Source organism: Lucilia cuprina, chromosome 3 (assembly GCF_022045245.1).
Source record: "Lucilia cuprina isolate Lc7/37 chromosome 3, ASM2204524v1, whole genome shotgun sequence".
NCBI lineage: Eukaryota > Metazoa > Arthropoda > Insecta > Diptera > Calliphoridae > Lucilia > Lucilia cuprina.
In genome coordinates this window covers 28,817,859-28,838,881 of record NC_060951.1, presented here as the reverse complement: position 1 = coordinate 28,838,881, position 21,023 = coordinate 28,817,859, and the positions used below count along the sequence as shown (strand labels likewise).

General features: G+C 30.1%; 4 protein-coding genes across 4 annotated transcripts; all 4 read right to left on the bottom strand.

The window, feature by feature from the left end:
* Positions 1-62: 62 nt before the first annotated feature.
* Positions 63-322, bottom strand: LOC111687313 (NADH dehydrogenase [ubiquinone] 1 beta subcomplex subunit 1). Its single transcript, XM_023449744.2, has one exon. The coding sequence runs from the start codon at positions 320-322 to the stop codon at positions 161-163; it is 162 nt and encodes a 53-aa protein (XP_023305512.1). The 3' UTR covers positions 63-160.
* A 13-nt stretch (positions 323-335) lies between these two features.
* LOC111687314 lies at positions 336-811 on the bottom strand. The gene is made up of 2 exons (XM_023449745.2): positions 746-811; positions 336-500 (listed from the first exon to the last, which is right to left on the bottom strand). Exon 2 carries the CDS (start codon positions 492-494, stop codon positions 336-338), a length of 159 nt encoding a protein of 52 aa, XP_023305513.2. The 5' UTR covers positions 495-500; positions 746-811.
* Positions 812-2,992: 2,181 nt separating this feature from the next.
* On the bottom strand, positions 2,993-9,909 carry LOC111687311 (very-long-chain 3-oxoacyl-CoA reductase-A). The gene is made up of 5 exons (XM_023449741.2): positions 9,142-9,909; positions 8,923-8,969; positions 4,208-4,283; positions 3,802-4,142; positions 2,993-3,735 (listed from the first exon to the last, which is right to left on the bottom strand). The coding sequence occupies exons 1-5, from the start codon at positions 9,302-9,304 to the stop codon at positions 3,400-3,402; spliced, it is 963 nt and encodes a 320-aa protein (XP_023305509.1). The 5' UTR covers positions 9,305-9,909; the 3' UTR covers positions 2,993-3,399.
* Positions 9,910-11,750: 1,841 nt separating this feature from the next.
* LOC111687307 (annexin B10-like) lies at positions 11,751-13,370 on the bottom strand. The gene is made up of 4 exons (XM_023449738.2): positions 13,083-13,370; positions 12,306-13,014; positions 12,069-12,250; positions 11,751-11,998 (listed from the first exon to the last, which is right to left on the bottom strand). Exons 1-4 carry the CDS (start codon positions 13,092-13,094, stop codon positions 11,942-11,944), a joined length of 960 nt encoding a protein of 319 aa, XP_023305506.2. The 5' UTR covers positions 13,095-13,370; the 3' UTR covers positions 11,751-11,941.
* Between the last annotated feature and the right edge of the window lie 7,653 nt (positions 13,371-21,023).

The following is a 21,023-nucleotide window of genomic DNA, read 5'->3' as shown; positions in this document are numbered from 1 at the left end:
TAGTCCTTACTATATTCTAGTCTATTCTTCTATAAAAAAAAGGAAAATGCACTCCAAAAAAATATCGTTCTCTATCGATATATTTTTAAAAATTAAAAATAAACATAAGTTTTTTTTTACATCTTAAACGGATAGTTTTGCTTTTCCACCTTTATTATGATTACCATGATGGCTGTTGTCTGCCCTCAGGACGACCATACAAAGCACTCTTGTCTCTGAACATGGTCATACGTTCGGTTTCCTTTAAATCCAAATAGTGGCCAATAGCAAAACCAAGCAAAGGCAAAACGCCAAAAATATAACGTTTGTCGATACCCAACATATTTCTATGGAGATTAGTTTTTCAAATGTTCTTTAGACTGAGCTAGTTCCTTTTGTTTACGTTTCCAGGCCTGTGTATTAGACCAGTCGGCAAAAATAGTGGCGGCAGTAAAGGTAGGAAAAAATATTACAGCTCCGTATTTCTTTGCCACTTGAGCAACAATATTTGCCATGAAGATCTGCAATGAAAAAACGAAAAAAAAAACAACAGAACAATCCGGTGAATAAATGAAATATCAAACATTACGTAAGTTGTGACATTTCTTTATTATATATTATTATATTTTATAAAGTTTTGTTTAGTGTAAAAAACATTCACAAGTCTTCGTTTGTATTTAGAACTATTATTTGTTTAATATTTTTAATTGTTTTCTCGTTAATTTTAAGACTTTTAACAAAAATTACTCCTCCAATTTGCACTTACTTTTTCCAAATGTTGCGTGTTTTTACGTTTTTCTTTTTTGTGTTTAATGAAATGTCAATTTTTTGACATTTCATTTAATACCTTTTTTTCTTATTAGGGGTTCTATATGTACTTTAAATTAGGGTTCTATTTTCGAATAATTGAACAATCGACTTTTTGTCAAAAAAAGTCGAAAGCTCGAAGTCGACCATTTTGTTCCAAAAAACAGACTATCGTCTGTGAAAAAAGTCGAAAAGTCGACTTTGGAAATAAAAGCCGAAAAAAAGTCGAAAAGTCCGAAATAGTCTGAAAGAGTCAAAAAGTCGGAAAAAGTCGAAAATCGTCGACAAGTCTGAAATGGTCGAAGAGTCGAAAAAAGTGGAAAAGTCGACTATTTACAATATACTAAAAGTCGAAAAGTTTAATGTTGACTTTTAACTAACTGAAAAAAAGTCAAAAAAACGACTTTGCATAAAATACAAAAAAAAATGGAACACTACTTTAAATTAGGGTTCTATAAATTGACTTTCGAATAACGTCAAAGTCGACTATTTGGTTTCAAAAAAGTCGATAACTCGACTATCGTCTATGAAAAAAGTCGACTTTGTAAATAAAAGTCGGAAAGTCGAAAAAGGTCGGAAAGAGTCGAAAAAAGTCGAAAAAAGTCGAAAAAAGTCGAAAAGTCGGAAAAAGTCAAAAAAGTCGAAAAGTCGGAAAAAGTCGTAAAAAGTCGAAAAAATCGGAAAAGTCGAAAATAGTCGAAAAAAGTCGAAAATAGTCGAAAAAAGTCGGAAAAAGTCGAAAATAGTCGAAAAGTCGAAAAAAGTAGGAAAGTCGAAAAGTCGGAAAAAGTCGAAAAGTCGACTATTTATAAAATATTAAAAGTCGAAAAATCGACTTTTAATTAAATGAAAAAGTCGAAAAGTCGACTTTTCATAAAATGCAAAAAGTCGAAAAGTCGACTTTTCATAAAATGCAAAAAGTCGAAAAGTCAACTTTTCATAAATACAAAAAGTCGAATTTTCGACTATAGAACCCTACTTTAAGTAAACAAAGAACCGACTTTAGTTAGAAATAGACAAAGTCGACTTTTTTGTCGTAATAAGGAGAACAAGGAAGAAATCGATTTTAAAAATAAAAGTCGTTGTAAAACATGAATCTTATATAAATAAAAAAAAGTTAGGAAAATTCGAAAAAAGTCTAGCAAAAACAAAATAAGTCTAAAAGACGATTTTAAAAACATGAAAAAGTTAACTTTTCGTAAAACACAAAAGCCGAAAATTCGAAAAGGCCACTTTTTGCGTTTTATGAAATCGCAGCGGCAGCGACTAGTTTTAGTAATCTTTAAGTCTCAGGGATGAGGAATTAAAAAAATTAAAATATAATAAATCATTCACAATGATATCATAAGGTAATGTGAATGCCTAAAAATATTCTTTGTTTTCTGTTAGAAATTAAGAATTTCTATTTAACAATAAATAATAAATTAGAAATTAATATTTTTTGTTGGAAATTAAAAAATTCTATTAGAAACTAATAATTTATGATAAAAGTTAAAAGTTTCTATTGAAAATTTACAAATTTAATTAGAATCAAAAATTTCGATTCAAAATGAAACTAAATTTATTTTTATACCCTTCACTATCGTGAGAAGGGTATATATAAGTTTGTCATTCCGTTTGTAATTTCTATAATATAATTTTCCGACCCTATAAAGTATATATATTCTGGATCCTTATAGATAGCGGAGTCGATTAAGCCATGTCCGTCTGTCTGTTGAAATCAGTTTTTAGAGGTCCCCAGATATCGGCCAAATCCGAATCTTCAATAATTCAGTTAGACATGCTTTCGAGAAGATCGCTATTTTAAATCAACAAAATCGGTCTATAAATATGAGCAAAAATCCGAGACAACATCTGAAAATTTCATCAAAAAAGCAACATTTTTTTCATGCTTTGTTAAAAAGGCAACAACAACACTGTGAATTGGATAAAGATGTACATGTGCGTGTGAAGATGTATTTGGTTTTATTCAGCTGTGTATTTTTTTGTATCTACTTAAGTGGGTATAACAAGAACAAGAAGATAAAGCAGTAATATGTTTGTAATACAGCTCATATTTGTTTGAGGGTGGTAATACAGTTTGACGATGGTATTACAGTACAACGGTTAATATTTCTTTCTGCTACAGTTTATATTTGTTTGTGTGTATGTTATGTGTGACATGTGTGCAGAGATACAAAATAAATAAAAACTGTTTTTTAAAACATACTTGGTGAAGGGTATATAAGATTCGGCACAGCCAATCAAAAATTTCTATTAAATAAATTTCTTTTAACTATAAATTAACAACAATTTCCATGAGAAATACTTTCACTCATGCTTTTACTAATTAAACTCTATTAATTACAATTCTGTTTTAAAATTGTGTTTTGTTTATTAAAAAAAATATATGACACTTTTTAAAAGCAAAATTAAATAAATATTACGTACATAATGTTTCACCTAAAGAAACAAAACAAAATTAGTAATTAAACCCAGTCCTTTAAAATTTGAATGCAAATTAAATTAAACTACTAGAGGAAGAATTACAATGTTTATAATGCATTATTTTAATTAGCTTCTCTTTGGTCTCCGCTCTTATGATACCCATTAATAATTTTGTGGACTGACTGACTATTGTTTTTTGGCAATATTACGTAAAGCTCGTTTGCGGGTATTGAGTAATTGTTTAAATACTAATTGACTAGCAAATTGTTCACAGAAAATGCACGCAATAGCACTGAGAGCGTTTTGCATAAGAGTGTGCGGTAAATATCCAGCGGTACGTTCGGCAATGCCTAAAGTTTTAAGAGCCGACGCAACATAGGTATCGGCAGAGGGTGCGAAGGCGCTGGTTTTGCGTATTTTTGTCATGTTGGTGGCCACAAAACCGGGTTGAATACTTTGCACTACAATGCCTTGAGCACGATATTCGGTTTGTAAATCGGCACTGAATTTGTCAACAAAGGCCTGAAAGTAAGATATACATTTTTTTTAACAATATAAAACCTATTTTTTCTGTCTTCATTTATTTACCTTAGTAGAACTATATACCGTTAATAGGGGATTCGGTATAACACCAGCCGTAGATGATATATTTATTACAGCACCCTTCTTTCTTTCCACCATTTGTGGCAATATTAAAGCGGTCATTTGTAGCACCGAGTGTACATTGGCCGATATAATGTCTCTTAAGAATTGTGGATTCTGTTGACTGAATTCAACAAAGAATTCAGGATAGGAATAACTCATCCCCACATTATTTACTAAAACACCAATTTCCAGACCTTCAATGTTCTGTTTAATTTTGGAATAAATTTCCTGACCTCCGGTGAAATCAACATCAATGATTTTGGTCTCAACTTTGTAAGCATCAGCTGTAAAAATGAATCCGTAGTTGATAATAATTTTTAAATAATGTAGTCGTTGATTTAGTACTTACCAATTTCTTTGGCTACAGTTTCCAATTTACTAAGAGATCGACTGATGAGCACCACATTCAGACCCTTTTTGGCCAACTAGGAAAATAAGGAAATTTTATAAATTTCATGATATTTGTTAATGTTTTGTTGACTCTTAAAGTTCGCTGGCGAGTATTAAACATTTAAATTGCTAGGTTATCCCACGTTGGGGAGAGCTCCCCAATTGACCTATACCTTCATAAAGGAAGTTGGAGCCCCGAACAAATTATAAATCCATAGTATTATACGATCTCCATTAGTTTAATTTAACATAACCTCAATGGGGTAAGTAAAACGGAAGCAATTAATGCAAACAACGCATAACTTGGAAACAGTTATACGGAGTAATGCAGTCAATTGGTGCAATCGCAATTCTAGAACTCAGATCTGAATTACCATACGACCGCTAAATAGAACCCACAACCACCAGACTGACAGGCTAGCAAGCTACCATCTAGCCTACAATCTACTAACTAACTACATAATAACTAACTAATTAACTAACTAACTAACTAACTAACTAACTAACTAACTAACTAACTAACTAACTAACTAACTAACTAACTAACTAACTAACTAACTAACTAACTAACTAACTAACTAACTAACTAATTAACTAACTAACTAACTAACTAACTAACTAACTAACTAACTAACTAACTAACTAACTAACTAACTAACTAACTAACTAACCAACTCACTCACTAACTAACTAACTAACTAACTAACTAACTAACTAACTAACTAACTAACTAGCTACCTAACTTACTAACTAACTAACTAACTAACTAACTAACTAACTAACTAACTAACTAACAAACAGACACACAAACTAGTATTTGAGTTAATGCAATTTCTTAGGGATATTATTGGAAACCTAATATTGCATGTTTCCCATATTTTTGCTTATTAAGTATTAAGGTGAGTTTATCATTAAATCATTTAGTATTTTACTAAATAAACAATTATTTAACAAAGTTTGTTTATTTTACTAAATATTTATTCTTTTATTATGTCAAAGTTTCTACGTAAATATTTACAGAAAAAATTTACTTTACAAATGTGCAAAAAAATGCATAATTTTTACAAAAGTGTACTTCAGAATGACACTCAATAATTCGTAATTATTTTTGTAAACGATTTTTTATTTGAACTTGTACGTATAAGTTAAATATTATTTACAGAACTATTAGTGGACCTTGATTATTTACAATAGTTTTTTATTTGAAAATTAATTAACAAAATTTGCAAAAACAAAAAAAAAAAAATCTTTGTAAAATATCACTTATAGGGAATTTTTAGTCAAGGGCTGTTTACAGTTAATGTAATAAATGGTAGCCTTCATCTGAAGTATTTGAAAATGTCAGGGGCAATAAAAGATCATCAGAATGATCGTAGAATTTCGAATTAACTGTAAAATATTAAGTTTGAAAGTCGAATTAGAAGGGTATGACGAAAATAGTTAATGTATCCAAATTTTAAATCCACATAAATAGATGTACAATATATATTCATTACGTGTCAACAATAATTTTTACACTATTAAACAAAATGTTTTCTGGTAACATGCAAAATATGCAGTTATTGAAAATTGTTGATAATAGCGGTCAATTTAAATACATACATATTTCTATACAAAAATGTATGTGTATAAAATATACCCTGCAGTTCGACGGGAAAGTCCCGAACTGACCATTTAAAATACCACTTGTGGTGGCCCCTAGCCACCTGACTACCTAGGTGACCAACCATTTTAACATGGGCTTGTCCTACGAGGAAGTCAATCGTCACTCTACACCCTACAAAAAGACAGTAAAGAGACGATTGCCTCCGCTCTCGCTTACAAAGGGGACACTAAAGTGACGACTGTCTTCATTCTCGTTTACAAAGAGTTTATTTGTGACGAAAGTCCAAAAACATACGAATTGGAGTCAGCCAGGTGGTAAGATATCAATGGAACTAAAATTTAAAAATTTCAAGTGTCTACTCTCTAGAATACTATGGGACAATAATGTGACTATTGACCCCAAAGATATAAATTTGAGTCAACCAGATGGTGGCATATTAGTAGAAAGTAATAACTACTTTCGGATGTACAACAAAAAAAAACTACTTTTAAGAGTATAATCTCTAGGTTACTTAAGGACAGTAAAGAGACGACTGTCTCCGCTCCCGCTTACAAAGAGGACACTAAAGTGACGACTGTCTTCATTCTCGATTACAAAGGGTACATTCGTGATGAATGACCCAAAACATACGAATTACGATCATCCAGGTGGTTAACTATTAGTGGAAATTACTGTCTTTTTCGTATGCATTGACTCTTTGTCGAACTGCTGGGTACATAATGTATTGAATATACATTTTTAAAAAATAAACCATACTAATGTAAATAACATTATCAGTTAGTCCGTACAAACGATTATATTTTAATATTCTTTCCGCGTGCGTTTAGTTTAAATAATTTCTTCTATTATGTACTTTCATTCGTAGTGATTTAGTAAAATTAGTATTCATTGAACTTTTGGAGGGCCCTATCGAGTTCTTTATAAATATTACTTGTATTTTATGCAATTGTCAATTGTCTGTCCTCTATATTTGTAGGTTTTTTAATATATTTTTTTAATATAAAAATACAAATTTTTGTATACGTTGGTTCTGTTTTCTTTGACGTGTTATAAATAAGTGATGAGTGAGCGCTATTTTATTTTATATGTATGTATATATTTTTTAAATTATTTAAAGAAATTAACATGTTGAGACTCAAAGTACACAGATCCAAAGTTTTATAGAATTGGATTTATTTGTTATGAAATTAGATATCTACATAGACTAAAAACAAACGTTAGAGTTGCAATTCCTTTATCAGATAATTATAAATAATATATCCTCATTTTTTCTGAAATTTTAAATCTAAAATTTGGACTTCATTTCTTTAGAGGCTTTCAAATTTTTATATATTTATGTAAAACTTCTGATGACATTGCTAAATTTGGAATTTTAAAAAGAATGGAATATATACAAAATTTACATATAAATGTTGTATTAACCTTTTCAAGGCCTTGTAAACATTATAGGATTACTGCTGTACTACTTAACAGATCATGTTAAGTAGTTCAGCAGCGGAGTAGTCTTATGCTATGTATAAACGGTTGTTAGATCTTACAACGTTGGCAGTAAAATGCTCAGAAAATGTCAGAAAATCTTTTAGGAATACTATAATGTAATGTATAAACGGATTTCGTGATCCTCACCTAAGACAGAACCATGTTAAATGAAGTATGCTTTTTCCATATATTTAGATTCGCTTTAAACCAGTACTAGTCCGTTGAGGAGTGTTATTTACACTAGTGAGGAGGCACAATTTTTCTAGGGAACCCTGCAACGTAACACAGTTATTTATTTCCGTGATTCCGTGACCATATTAATCAATTCTAGAATAGTAAGACGTATGGCTCTTTGGCAAAAGTAATCAAATAACTAATTGGATTGGATTTAGTCTTAGGATAATGGTTGAAGTAATAATCGACCGGAAAGGGAACTCGAGAAAGTTAAAGCAATTACATAATTACAAAACTCAGTTCCTTGAACGTTATTCCTAAGAATTTTCCAATCAGTGTTAGTCAGGAATAACATCACTGCCAAGATACTTGGATCTAACTTCGACGAATGCCTGGCAGTGGCAAAGAAAGTGCTCCAGAGTTTCACTGTCCTCTTCACATGCTCTACATACGTCTGAATCCGAACGTCCAATTTTGCATAAATGTGCTGAGTTTGTCCACTCAGAATACGTACTATCATACTAACTTCAGACTTGCCCATTTGCCCTGCTCTCATCAGGGTCCCCCATAGGATTTTCGTGGTGGGATTCTCTCACCCATATTTTTAGTTCAGCTTTGGTTGCGTCGAATGGTTTTGCGTTCGCCTTTAAAGCTATTACATTCACTCTTTCCTTACCAACTACTCCCGAATGTAATACAAAAGCTATTACATTCGCTCTTTCCTTACCAACTACTCCCGGGTGGGCTGGTACCCATATGATGTTATAAAGTTATATGTCTCGAAAAGGGACAAAAATTTCGATTTCTCAAAACTCAATACATAATATCTCAGATTTCAGATGTGATGGAGAAAATATGAAGTAACATTCGAACTCAGCGAATAATCTTATAGAAGCGTCTAACATAGTCTCAGGGTTTTGTCTGATAATATTGAAGAGAAACAGCTACTAAAATTATAAAGTACTTTAGTAGCTGTTGCCTACAACTTTTATTTGATGCATTTTCAAGAATAAGTGCCAAAAAAAATTTAAAAAGTATTTTAAATTTTAAAGAAACTTTTATCCCCATATTCTAATTCTCTTGTTATTTCAAAACGATTTATTGAAAGTTCGCATACAAAAAAATTATTTTAACAGACAGATTTACTACCGGTTAAACGATAATCTGATATTGAGATTGTAGCCCTGAAAGTATCAAATAAGACTCGGGAGTATCACGGTACTTTTGCACATCCAATAGTATCAAAAAAGTACCATAGTATCAATTTTGCCATCCCTGATGTAGGATAAACAAAAATACTACTCAATTTTACAATGTTTCAATGACTCCAATACTAAAATATATAATTCGATCCATTCCATGATTTGTATTTTAAGAGAGCAAATTTTGTAGTTAATAATCAATATAAAACTTACCGCTTTAGCATAGGATTTTCCAATACCATCGGTAGCACCAGTAATTACTAAAATAAAATTGGAAAATAAATTTTTAATAATTTCTTAAAACGAATGACATTAATTCGTAGATAAAACCTTATCAAAATAATATTTTTTATGTTTTTTTCTTGATAAAATTAGATTTCACACAACAATCAAATGATAAGAGTTTTATCGTCAACCAAACAAACAACCTACCTGCCCATTTGCCCAAACGTGAAACATTTACTTTGGGTCCCAAGAATTTAGGACCAATTATATTAATATACAACCAGGGTAGGAATTTTGTAACCAATTGATAGCCCACTATGGTAATGGCGGCTGTACCCAAAACACGCATACATTTGGAATCGAAATCCATTATTTTTGGAAGATTTTTACACAAAATTTCTTAAAAAATTTTAAGGGTTTTTTAAGTTGCTGCTTTTGTTTTCTTTCTACAGAAAAAAAGCTTACACAAATATTTTATTTATTTTTTTTCTTTAAATAATTTTTATTTTCCGTTTTATTCTACCGGGTTGCGTCGACTTTTTTCAATAAACTGTCACTTTAGTTTTGTCGAACACACAGTATTGCCTCTGCTGAGTTTGTGATTTTTATTTAATTTATAATTTATTTTTTGTAATTTTTGTATATTCGTGGTTGTTGTTTTTGTTATTTTCAATTGATTCATTTAAAGAACACATTTCTTTTCATTTTTACGAGTATGTACAATGTGTTCAATTCGTTTTGAGTTTATTTCTTTCTATTTAGAATTCAAAACTCATATTCTATAGATAACGCAATATAGCTGGAAATGTTTGAGTGGCGCACTCTCCCCTTTACATAAAAATACAACATATGTATGTATCGTATAGCTCTCCTGTATAGATTTTTTTGTATATTTATGCCGGTACTCATTATAGATTTTCCTTTTATCAGTTTTACTCATTCAGTTTTCTATAATAAAGGGTGTGTGCTCCGTCCTCTCACTGCATTTTTGTGCGATTAGCCTACCGACCCACCACCATCTCCAAATAAAATTGAATGAAGAACCGTTATTCTCGCAAAAATATTCATACACATACATATTTACCCAATGTTTGTGTATTTTGAGTTTTCTTTTCACTCAGTGTTACCAGATGTGAGGATTTGTTGCCATTTCAATCAGTATTTAATAAAAAGTATTTATTACATCTAATAAGTGTTGCCTAGTTTTGGGAACTTTGAATTCATTAAATAGTAATGTTACTTACGAATTCCTTAAAAATATAATTAAATAACAGCATAACTTTAGGAGTAATTAATTTATACTTTAAGTAATGCCTACTGATCAAAAGAAAAAATGATTTCCTATTGGGAATTATTTTATTTCTTTAAAGTATAAACAAATTGTTGATATTTTCTAAAGAAAACTTGTAAAAGACAACATTTTCTATAGAAAATTTGTAGAAAACAACATTTTTTATAGAAAATTTGTAAAAGACAACATTTTCTATAGAAAATTTGTAAAAGACAACATTTTCTATAGAAAATTTGTAAAAGACAACATTTTCTATAGAAAATTTGTAAAAGACAACATTTTCTATAGAAAATTTGTAAAAGACAACATTTTCTATAGAAAATTTGTAAAAGACAACATTTTCTATAGAATATTTGTAAAAGACAACATTTTCTATAGAAAATTTGTAAAAGACAACATTTTCCTGAGAAAACATGTAAAAGACAACATTTTCTATAGAAAATTTGTAAAAGACAACATTTTCTATAGAAAATTTGTAAAAGACAACATTTTCTATAGAAAATTTGTTAAATACAACATTTTCTACAGAAAATTTGTAAAAAACAACATTTTCTACAGAAAATTTGTAAAAAATAACATTTTCTATAGAAAATTTGTAAAAGACAACATTTTCTATATAAAATTTGTAAACGACAACATTTTCTATAGAAAATTTGTAAACGACAACATTTTCTATAGAAAATTTGTAAACGACAACATTTTCTATAGAAAATTTGTAAACGACAACATTTTCTATAGAAAATTTCTAAACGACAACATTTTCTATAGAAAATTTGTAAACGACAACATTTTCTATAGAAAATTTGTAAACGACAACATTTTCTATAGAAAATTTGTAAAAGACAACATTTTCTATAGAAAATTTGTAAAAGACAACATTTTCCTGAGAAAACTTGTAAAAGACAACATTTTCTATAGAAAATTTGTAGAAAACAACATTTTCTATAGAAAATTTGTAGAAAACAACATTTTCTACAGAAAATTTGTAAAAGACAACATTTTCTATAGAAAATTTGTAAAAGACAACATTTTCTATAGAAAATTTATAGAAAACAACATTTTCTATAGAAAATTTGTAAAAGACAACATTTTCTATAGAAAATTTGTAAAAGACAACATTTTCTATAGAAAATTTGTAAAAGACAACATTTTCTATAGAAAATTTGCAAAAGACAACATTTTCTATAGAAAATTTGTAAAAGACAACATTTTCTATAGAAAATTTGTAAAAGACATTTTCTATAGAAAATTTGTAAAAGACAACATTTTCTATAGAAAATTTGTAAAAGACAACATTTTCTATAGAAAATTTGTAAGACAACATTTTCTATAGAAAATTTGTAAAAGACAACATTTTCTATAGAAAATTTGTAAAAGACAACATTTTCTATAGAATATTTTTTCAACACAAGATTTTTAAAATAGAAAATCTGTTCGAAATAATCTTTCCTATAGAATAGGTATTCCAGATACAGTTTATCAAAAAAATATAAACATTTGAAGACAAAAAAATAATAACTAAAAATAACTTTGTAAGACACCACATTACTTTTTATTTAAAGAAGAATAAGGTTCAACATGATATAATTTGTTAATACTTGACAATTTCATTGTTTAAAGCTGCACACTACTAAATAGGGAAATTAATAAAACAAATAATTAGGAGATTTATATTCTGCCAAAAAGTGAGATTCCTTATATTGAAAATTGATTAATTTAAGCTCCACCAATTAAGGCACACAAAGCACGTTTGAAATCGCCTGAAGTTTCCGACTAGAACACAAATACATATTAAGTTTAAATTACAAATATTTAAAAGGCTCATGCCACAGTTTTCAATTACCTTTACAGCACTAACTAAAGTACGATTATAAATACGTTCAAATTCTTCTTTAATATTGCCCAAATCAATTTCCGAACGTGAAACTATAATGCGTATTAAAGTGGTATCATCAGTGCCCATACCGTCCATGGCTTTGAAAAGGCGATTTGCAAAGAAGGCGGGGGGCGATTGAACACATTCAACTGCAAGAGAAATTTTGTATTTAAAGTTAATTTATTGGTTTTTTTTATAACTTACCTATGGCCATCATAGCTTCATGCAATTCACCGCTCATTTCATGTTTAATAGCCTGTTCAATTGTCTGTCCGCTTACGTTTTTATATTCCTCAAATACCAAACGCAATTGAGCAAAACTACCATGGGCCATTATGCGATTGAAAACCTCTTCATCGGTACCCAATTTAGCCTCACCAGCATTGTAGAGAGCCTCAGCTTGTTCCCTGGCTTTTTCGGTATCAACAGTACCAGCTGGATCCCTTACACCAGTAACAATTAAAGTTAAAAGACGTCTAAAGTGACCCGAAGTTTCACTGCACATATGCTCGGCCAATGGGCGATCATACATATTTTCATAACATTTGACTATTTCAGCCATTTCTTCATTGCTTTTAGTACATAAGATTTCCACTAGTGTACTTTCGTTGGTACCCAAGCCCGCCATGGCTTTGTGCAATTGTTTGCATAAATATTCCACGGGGGTTAGCATGAGAGCAATAATGACATCTTCAAATTTGCCTCCAAGTTCACTTTTTAAATCTTCTATTAAGTCACGGCCATATTCGCGTAAAAAGTTTTCCTTTATTACCTGACGTTGTGCATTAGAACGGGCGGTTAAAATATCAATGATGGCTTGTTCATCGGTGCCAAAACCCTTCATAGCAGCGCGCAAAGCTGCGACGTCGGCTTCAACATCTAAAGGCTCAGCTGGCACAACAGTGGGCACAGGCTTTTGTTAAGAAAATTTCGAAATATGAATTATTAATGTCATCAACTTATATTACTTTCATAACTTACATCATAATCCATTTTTAATTAGTTTTTCCCTCTTTTTCGTACGCACAAGTAAAATGTATGTAGTTTTTGTTAATTAGCTAGTTACCCAGACGTTGTTTGTTGTGGCCTTAAAAATAAATAGACTTTCTTAACTTTCAATTGCTTTGAGTGTATAGTTGTTGTTCTCCCGAGTCTGTTCGGTATATGTTGACACTTTTTTCTGTTTGTACTGATAATAACAGTTGAAAAAATATAATTTTTTTATATCAAATTTAGTTGTTGTATCCGGATATTTGTTTTGTTTTTTAATTTCTTCTTTCTCTCTTTTCTCTCTCTACTTTCATTTATTCTTGGCTTTGCCATACTGCATGATAAAAATATGATATTTATTTTATTATTCGTCATTCACAATAGTACTATTGTTTTCTTATTAGATTTGCCGTTAATTTAAATGAGTATTGTATTTGTGTTCTATTATTAACAATAAGAAATTATTTTTCCCTGGTCATTTCAACCGTTAATTTTAAATGAGTTTATGTCGTAACTGAAACGAATCTTAAATACCCTATACCATCTCATGTTTTCTCATGTTGGAAAAACTCAAGATTTATATATTTTTAATAGCTCCTTAAAATATGCTTTACATATATTTAATAATCACATAACAAAGTTTTAGACACATGAGCGAAAATTCGAGCCATATTGAGACAGATATTATGAACAAACATCAAAAGGGTATATTGTCATTCCGTTTGTAACACCTTGAAATATTCGGCTGAGACCCTTAAAAGTATATATATTCTGGATCTTTATTACGACGATCTAGCCATAATTACAGTATTGTTTGAATCCTAAGCAACATTTTTTGGCATTGTATATAAAGTGCTATATTTTCTATTTTAATTGATTTATTCAAAATTATATAATTGATAATAATAACATTATGTGTATGGACTGATCCTCATAAAAATTGATAGAGAGATTTCGGTTCCTATAGAAGAGATAGAGATATTAGCTTAGACAAAACTAGTTTAAGTCGAATTTCATAAATCTACTAGTATTTTTAAGCAAGTACTGAGCTTTAAAGTCATTTTCTGAAGGGGCCTTATATGGGGGTGGGGTCAATTATAGACCGATCCTCGTAAAATTTTATAGAACGATATTGGTTCCTACAGGTCATGTTTATATCGAATTTCATCGCTTTACTCGTTTTGTTTTAACCCAGTAATTAACTCTTTGATGGGGACATTATATGGGGGTAGGTCAATTAAGGGTCGATCCACAGTTAAGAGTTTTTGACTAGCAAGTAAATTAATTGAGTCGAATTTTATTACTATGGGGGTAGGGTCAATTAAGGCGTGTTCCACATAAAATTTGGTAAACAGATTTTGGCTTGTGAAAAACTTACTTCTGTGAAATTTTATCGCTATACTTGTATCTTTAAGGCAGTAATGAGCGTTAAAGTATTTTTATGGAGGGGACCTTACATGGGGTTTAGGCTCTATTATAGACCGATCCACATAAAATTTGGTGGAAAGGTTTTGGTTCCTAAGATACTTACTTATGTAAAATTTCTTCCCTATATTCGTATTTTTATGCCTATAATTAACGTTAAAGTCGTTTTCTGAAGGGGACCTTATATGGTGGGTAGGGTCAATTATGGACCGATCCATATAAAATTTGGTAAATTTTGACTTGTATAAATCTTTCTTCTGTGTAATTTCATTTCTATAATCCTATTTTTAAAAGAAATTTTATGGGGTGACTTTTTATGGGGGGTAGGGTCAACTTAGGACCGATCCAGATAAAATTTGGTAGAGAGATATTGCCTAGTATATGTACTCGTATTTTGAAACCAGTAATGAGCGTTAAAATAATTTTATGAAGGGGACTTTATATGCGGGGTAGGGTCAATTATAGACCGATCCACATAAAATTTCATAAAGATTTTTTGGCTGGTAAGACACTTACTTATATCAAATTTCATCGCTATATTTTTTTGTTTAAGCCATTAATGGCGTTGAAGTAATTTTCTGAAGGGGACCTCATATGGGGGGTAGGGTCAATTATGCACCTATCGACATAAAATTTCATAGAGTGGTTTTGGCTAGTAAGAAACTTACTTAAGTCAAATTTCATCGCTATACTTGTATTTTTAAGAGAATAATTAGCGTTAAAGTAATTTTCTGAAGGGAACGTTTTATGGGGGGTAGGGTCAATTATGGACCGATATACATAAAATTTGGTTGAGAGATATTGGCTTTCATGAAACTTATGTGTGTCAAATTTCATCGCCATTCCCATATTCCCATTTTTAAGCCAGTAATCAGCTATTTATTCATTTTCTAAAGGGGACCTTATATGGGCCAATTATTAACCGGCTAATGTAAAACCTCAAATAATTATTTGTCGAATAAACCGAATAAGACAAAAACCCGAATAATTTAATACTCTAATCTGTAGTGATGAAATTCGACACAAACATGTTTTTAAAAAATTTTGCAAAATTTTATAAGGATCGGTACATAATTAATCCTAGCCCCCATATAAGGTAACCTTTAAAAATGACTTTAACTCTCTGTACTGTCTTAAAAGTACGGATACAGCGATGATACTTAACGCAAACATGTTTCATACAATCCAAAATAACTCTACAAAATTTTTTGACGATTGACCCTAATCCCCAATTAAGGTCTACTTCAGAAAATTACCTTAACGGTCATTAATGGTTTAAAAATACGAATATAGAAATTCGACATACATACATAAATAAGTTTGTTACAAGACAAAATTTCTCTGTTAAATTTTATAAGGATGCAAGTTTTATGCAAGTTTTCTAAGTACTGTCTGTAATATAAAACTGGGGCGCTTCAAAAAATTTAATTAATTATAGGTTTTGTAGACCAAATAAAATGTACCTAGCTTCAAAAAGCATCACTCTATAAATATTTATTTCCTTTAAATTATAATTTTTCAATTGCATTCCCATATCAACCAAGCTCGTAGAATTCAGATATTAAGTTTTCTTTTCTTAAATTTTACTAATTCGTAAACGAAAAATTAACTTTAGCTTTAAATTTCATATCATGACAAGGCGAACTAGTGTTTTTTTTAAACAGCCCACATATGTACAAGCAAGGATTTCCTGATAAAAACAATTTTATGTCCCTACTGCAATACGTAAACGGTTTGAATACTTCCTTTACACTCTATAACACTGTGCAGCAAATTTATAATTTGTATTCTGTTGAAGATTAACTGAAAATAATATATTCTTCTCATTAGTTATTTAAGAAACATAATTAAGTTGAATCGAAGGAAAGCGATTGTATTTTCATATGATATAACAGTTTATTGCGGTGAAGCTGAAAAACATTATAATGAAAACAATGCCTCTGATATGACGAAGAAATTTTTGAAACATTTTGCATTATTAAGTCCTTAAGAAAAGTATGCCTTAAGATTTGGGTTAAAAATTAGTTGGTCAGTGATATTAATCGAAATGAAGTATCTTTGTAATTTCTGTAGAGTTAACAGTATCCGGAATTGTTGGTCGTTTGTGTAATGATTAAATCTTTGTTAAATATGTAGGAGTTGGCATGTGCGGCATGTGTGTGTGTTTTTATTTATGTATAGCTTAAAGGCTAAGCGCGCATTTTCATTGTAGTTGCTAGTGTTGTCTTTATTTTAAAGTCATTGAAAATCCCCAACGATGCGTGTTAATTCCTATTGTTGTTTTCATCATATTATCTTGATACAAATAACTATTAGCACTTCTGTCGTTTCATGTTGCTGAAACTGATGATATATGTATGTATGTATGTATGTATGTATGTATGTATGTATGTATGTATGTATGTATGTATGTATGTATGTATGTATGTATGTATGTATGTATGTATGTATGTATGTATGTATGTATGTATGTATGTATGTATGTATGTATGTATGTATGTATGTATGTATGTATGTATGTATGTATGCATGTATGTATGTATGTATGTATGTATGTATGTATGTATGTATGTATGTATGTATGTATGTATGTGTATGTATGCATACAGTAGTTTCCGGAAAAATTAAATTAAAAATTTGTATGTTGTATATTAGGACCTATATTCCAAATTCGCAACAAACCGAAGAATATTTAGGATTGTTGGTGGATTTTGTTTACTTTAGGAATTACATGTGTAATGATGGAGCTTAGTTTAATTCAATAAGTCATCTTCAAAATCCCAATCTGGTGTTCTACTCTTCTATATTTTATGTAAAAAACTATTCAGAAAATAATTCCAAAATTGATGGTGTAGTGAAGAAATTTTACTAAAAATTCTTAAATATCCTACAATTTGTTTGTGTATTGCTAGGGAACTTGTACACTAATCACGTTGCCAACACCACAAGTGTTTTGTAGCAAATATAAACACAACATGTTTAGTCTTGTACGATTACGTAGGATGTTTGTGCATAGTATTTTAGAGGTCTATGTAGTTTCCCATAAAATACACATCCGTTCTGTAAGTAGTATATTCTCAGCGGTTGTAGGGCGTACTAACGTTTTAAAAAGTTGGAATTTTAGGCAGAAACAAGCTCACACATACATGTGTACATATTGAGTTGCATAAATAATATCCTAGAAGTTTTATACGGTGTTCCTGTATTCCTTTCAGAAAGTATTTACCAAGCAAAGTAACTAACTAACTAACTAACTAACTAACTAACTAACTACCTAACTACCTAACTACCTAACTAACTAACTAACTAACTAACTAACTAACTAACTAACTAACTAACTAACTAACTAACTAACTAACTACAAAACTACCTAACTAACTAACTACCTAACTACCTAACTAACTAACTAACTAACTAACTAACTAACTAAGTAACTTACTAACTTACTAACTAACTAAATAACTAAATAACTAAATATCTAAATAACTAAATAACTAAATAACTAAATAACTAAATAACTAAATAACTAAATAACTAAATAACTAAATAACTAAATAACTAAATAACTAAATAACTAAATAACTAAATAACTAAATAACTAAATAACTAAATAACTAAATAACTAAATAACTAAATAACTAAATAACTAAATAACTAAATAACTAAATAACTAAATAACTGAATAACTAAATAACTAAATAACTAACTAACTTACTAACTTAATAAGTTACTAAGTTACTAACTTATTAACTTATTAACTAACTAAATAACTAAATAACTAAATAACTAAATAACTAAATAACTAAATAACTAAATAACTAAATAACTAAATAACTAAATAACTAACTAACTAACTAACTAACTAACTAACTAACTAACTAACTAACTAACAAACTAACTAACTAATTACCTAACTAACTAACTAGCTAACTAACTAACTAACTAACTAACTAACTAACTAACTAACTAACTAACTAACTAACTAACTAACTAACTAACTAACTAACTAACTAACTATCTAAGTAACTAACTCTTCAGTTTCTTATTCATCGGGGACAGTGAACTGTAGGAAAATATGTGTATTTGCTCTTACCAATATGTGTGTGTAAATGTATTTGAATTAGTGTACTCATTCCTAACTTCAATAACATTGACTTTAGAGAATTAAAGAACATAATGGGCTAACACAAAACAACAAAACCAACTGTAGTAACAGCAAAACAACAACGCATGTAATGTTGTTGCTTTGCGATGTTGTTGGTTTATAAATACGAAAAATTCAATGAGGATTTAGTATTGTTAACGCGTAATTCCCAAACTGTAAAGTCCAATACACACATATGGTGATTACCATACTTTGTTACATTAAGTTTATAAGTATGCTAACACTAACACATGTTGTAACATATTTAAATTTTCGAACGAAGATTTAAAGATCGTTGATGGTCAACGTTATAATTTAACAGTGGATTCTGATATTTTTAGGGCATATTTAGTGTTAGTGACACTGTTATAAGAACTACAAAAAAAAAAAAACTATTAAAATCTAACTCTTAAACAATAATAAAGATTAAAAATAATTACTAGAAAATACTATAAAGTGTTTACTCAATAACAAAATTTTAAAATGACATACATGTGTTTTTTCATTCATGTTTAGTATGCTTAACAAAATAAAAAACCCCAAAAAGTATTTAAAGATTAAATACTCGTAAAATTTAATATACACTGCAAATATTGCATAAATGCAATATTCAAAGTGCATATGTTTTCATATGTGGTAACAACTTCATGAGAGAGTGAGTGAGTAAGTGAATGAGTAAATAATAATAATAAACAGAAACATTGTCATTGGCACACAAAAACACTTCAATATTACATATATTTTCATACATGTATTGTGTAGTTATTGTATTTACAAGGAGAAAATATTGTTAAACTATTCAAATACTCGTAAGCGTTACAAAAAAAAAAAAATCATAAACAGCTTTGTTGTTGTCTTCCTTTACTACTCGTATGTAGTATAACAGTTAAAACATATTTTATGACACTCATAACTGCTCAATATTAAGCGTAGGGTAATATGATAAGTTCTTTAAACATTTCGATCATAAACTAAATTATTGATAATTCAGAGCAAATTCAGATCGTATTAAGTCTAATTGAAAAATTAAGTGAGTATTTACGTATGAGTGTTATCCACATTAATCATACGTACCTTATCAGTTTGCGAATGTTTACGTATGAGTGTTATTAACATTAATCATACGTTTTGGTGTTTTTTAATATTTTCTATAACTTAAATTTTATTGCATATTTTGAGGCGAATGTTTCGCTAGAGAATAAAGGTCTCATTTTATAAAACGAAACGAAAAACGTCCAAAAAAATTTGAATGGAAAAAATTAAAATTTTTAAAAATTTCCCAGTATTTTTCATATAAATTTTTAATGTCAACGAAAGTTTCGTTGACATTTAATAAGGTAAACATTTTGTTTGTAAATTAGGGGACTGAAAGGATCTCTCCTCACTATTGAGTCAAATATGACAAATCAACTTGTAGCACAAATAAAGGAATCAAGTCATGCCGGTATAGAAACAACCATTGTGGCAAAGAAAGTTTGCGACATTTTCATCTTTGTCTTGTTTGGTGCAACTTTTTAAAAAGACGTTATAGGGGAAATTTTGATGTCCTATCGTTGTTGTATTGTGGTCCGCCGGGGCATGTTATCTTGGTGGAATCTCCATCTGGGAATAAAGAGTTGCTACCAATACATCTAGTCTGCCGGGACTATAAACTTGTTAAATGTATCCTCTGCTTCGCACTGGAATTATTTGCAATGGAGTCTAACCAGAGCAACAGATAAACTGCTGCTACAGGTTGTCATGGCTGGTCAGTTAAGATTCCTTCGGAATCCACGTAGTGACTGTGACCCAAAATCCCGGGGAGAGAATGCTGGTTTAAGGATTGATATATCCTAAGTAGAGGAATGGTTGCACAATTCTCTCATCGAACAGGTCTGTGTACAAAGCAGCATATGCTGGATTCCTGAACCCAATCGGTATTTATTACCTGTCGTGTAGTGGGACGCTGGTACATGCTACTTTGTATTTGTATAGTTAGCGTTCAATGAGTAAATCTGTTATCCCTTAGAGTGATCTTTAGGGTCATATTTATATATCTAGAAGATTGATTTCATCTGATGCTAGGATTAGTCTCTAATTTTATTTACTTTAGACCAGTGATTATTTGTTTCTTGTCGGGGTGTGCATTGGGTTTGAGCCTATGCTGCCTGTCATTTCGTGACGAGGTTACTGTAGCAAGAGATTAGACAGCTCATGTACTTTAGCATAGTTCTTGTACATGGATCGGCTTCGCCATGTACAAAAATTGATACCTTAGCTTTTAATTGAAGGATTCAGCGGCGCGTGGTAGACCGTTCTCATGTCTACCCAGTGGATGAAAAATAAAAACACCGTGAAATAAGACCGTTAAGACAGGTGATCAC

Coding starts and splice junctions, on each gene's coding strand:
- LOC111687314 (XM_023449745.2), bottom strand. CDS start 494: ATGGCAAATATTGTTGCTCAAGTGGCAAAGAAATACGGAGCTGTAATA.
- LOC111687307 (XM_023449738.2), bottom strand. Junction 12,251..12,305: donor TGAAGCTATGATGGCCATAG/GTAAGTTATAAA, acceptor TTTCTCTTGCAG/TTGAATGTGTTCAATCGCCC. Junction 11,999..12,068: donor CTTTAGTTAGTGCTGTAAAG/GTAATTGAAAAC, acceptor TTTGTGTTCTAG/TCGGAAACTTCAGGCGATTT.
- LOC111687311 (XM_023449741.2), bottom strand. CDS start 9,304: ATGGATTTCGATTCCAAATGTATGCGTGTTTTGGGTACAGCCGCCATT. Junction 8,970..9,141: donor ACGTTTGGGCAAATGGGCAG/GTAGGTTGTTTG, acceptor ATTTTATTTTAG/TAATTACTGGTGCTACCGAT. Junction 4,143..4,207: donor AACTGTAGCCAAAGAAATTG/GTAAGTACTAAA, acceptor TCATTTTTACAG/CTGATGCTTACAAAGTTGAG.
- LOC111687313 (XM_023449744.2), bottom strand. CDS start 322: ATGTTGGGTATCGACAAACGTTATATTTTTGGCGTTTTGCCTTTGCTT.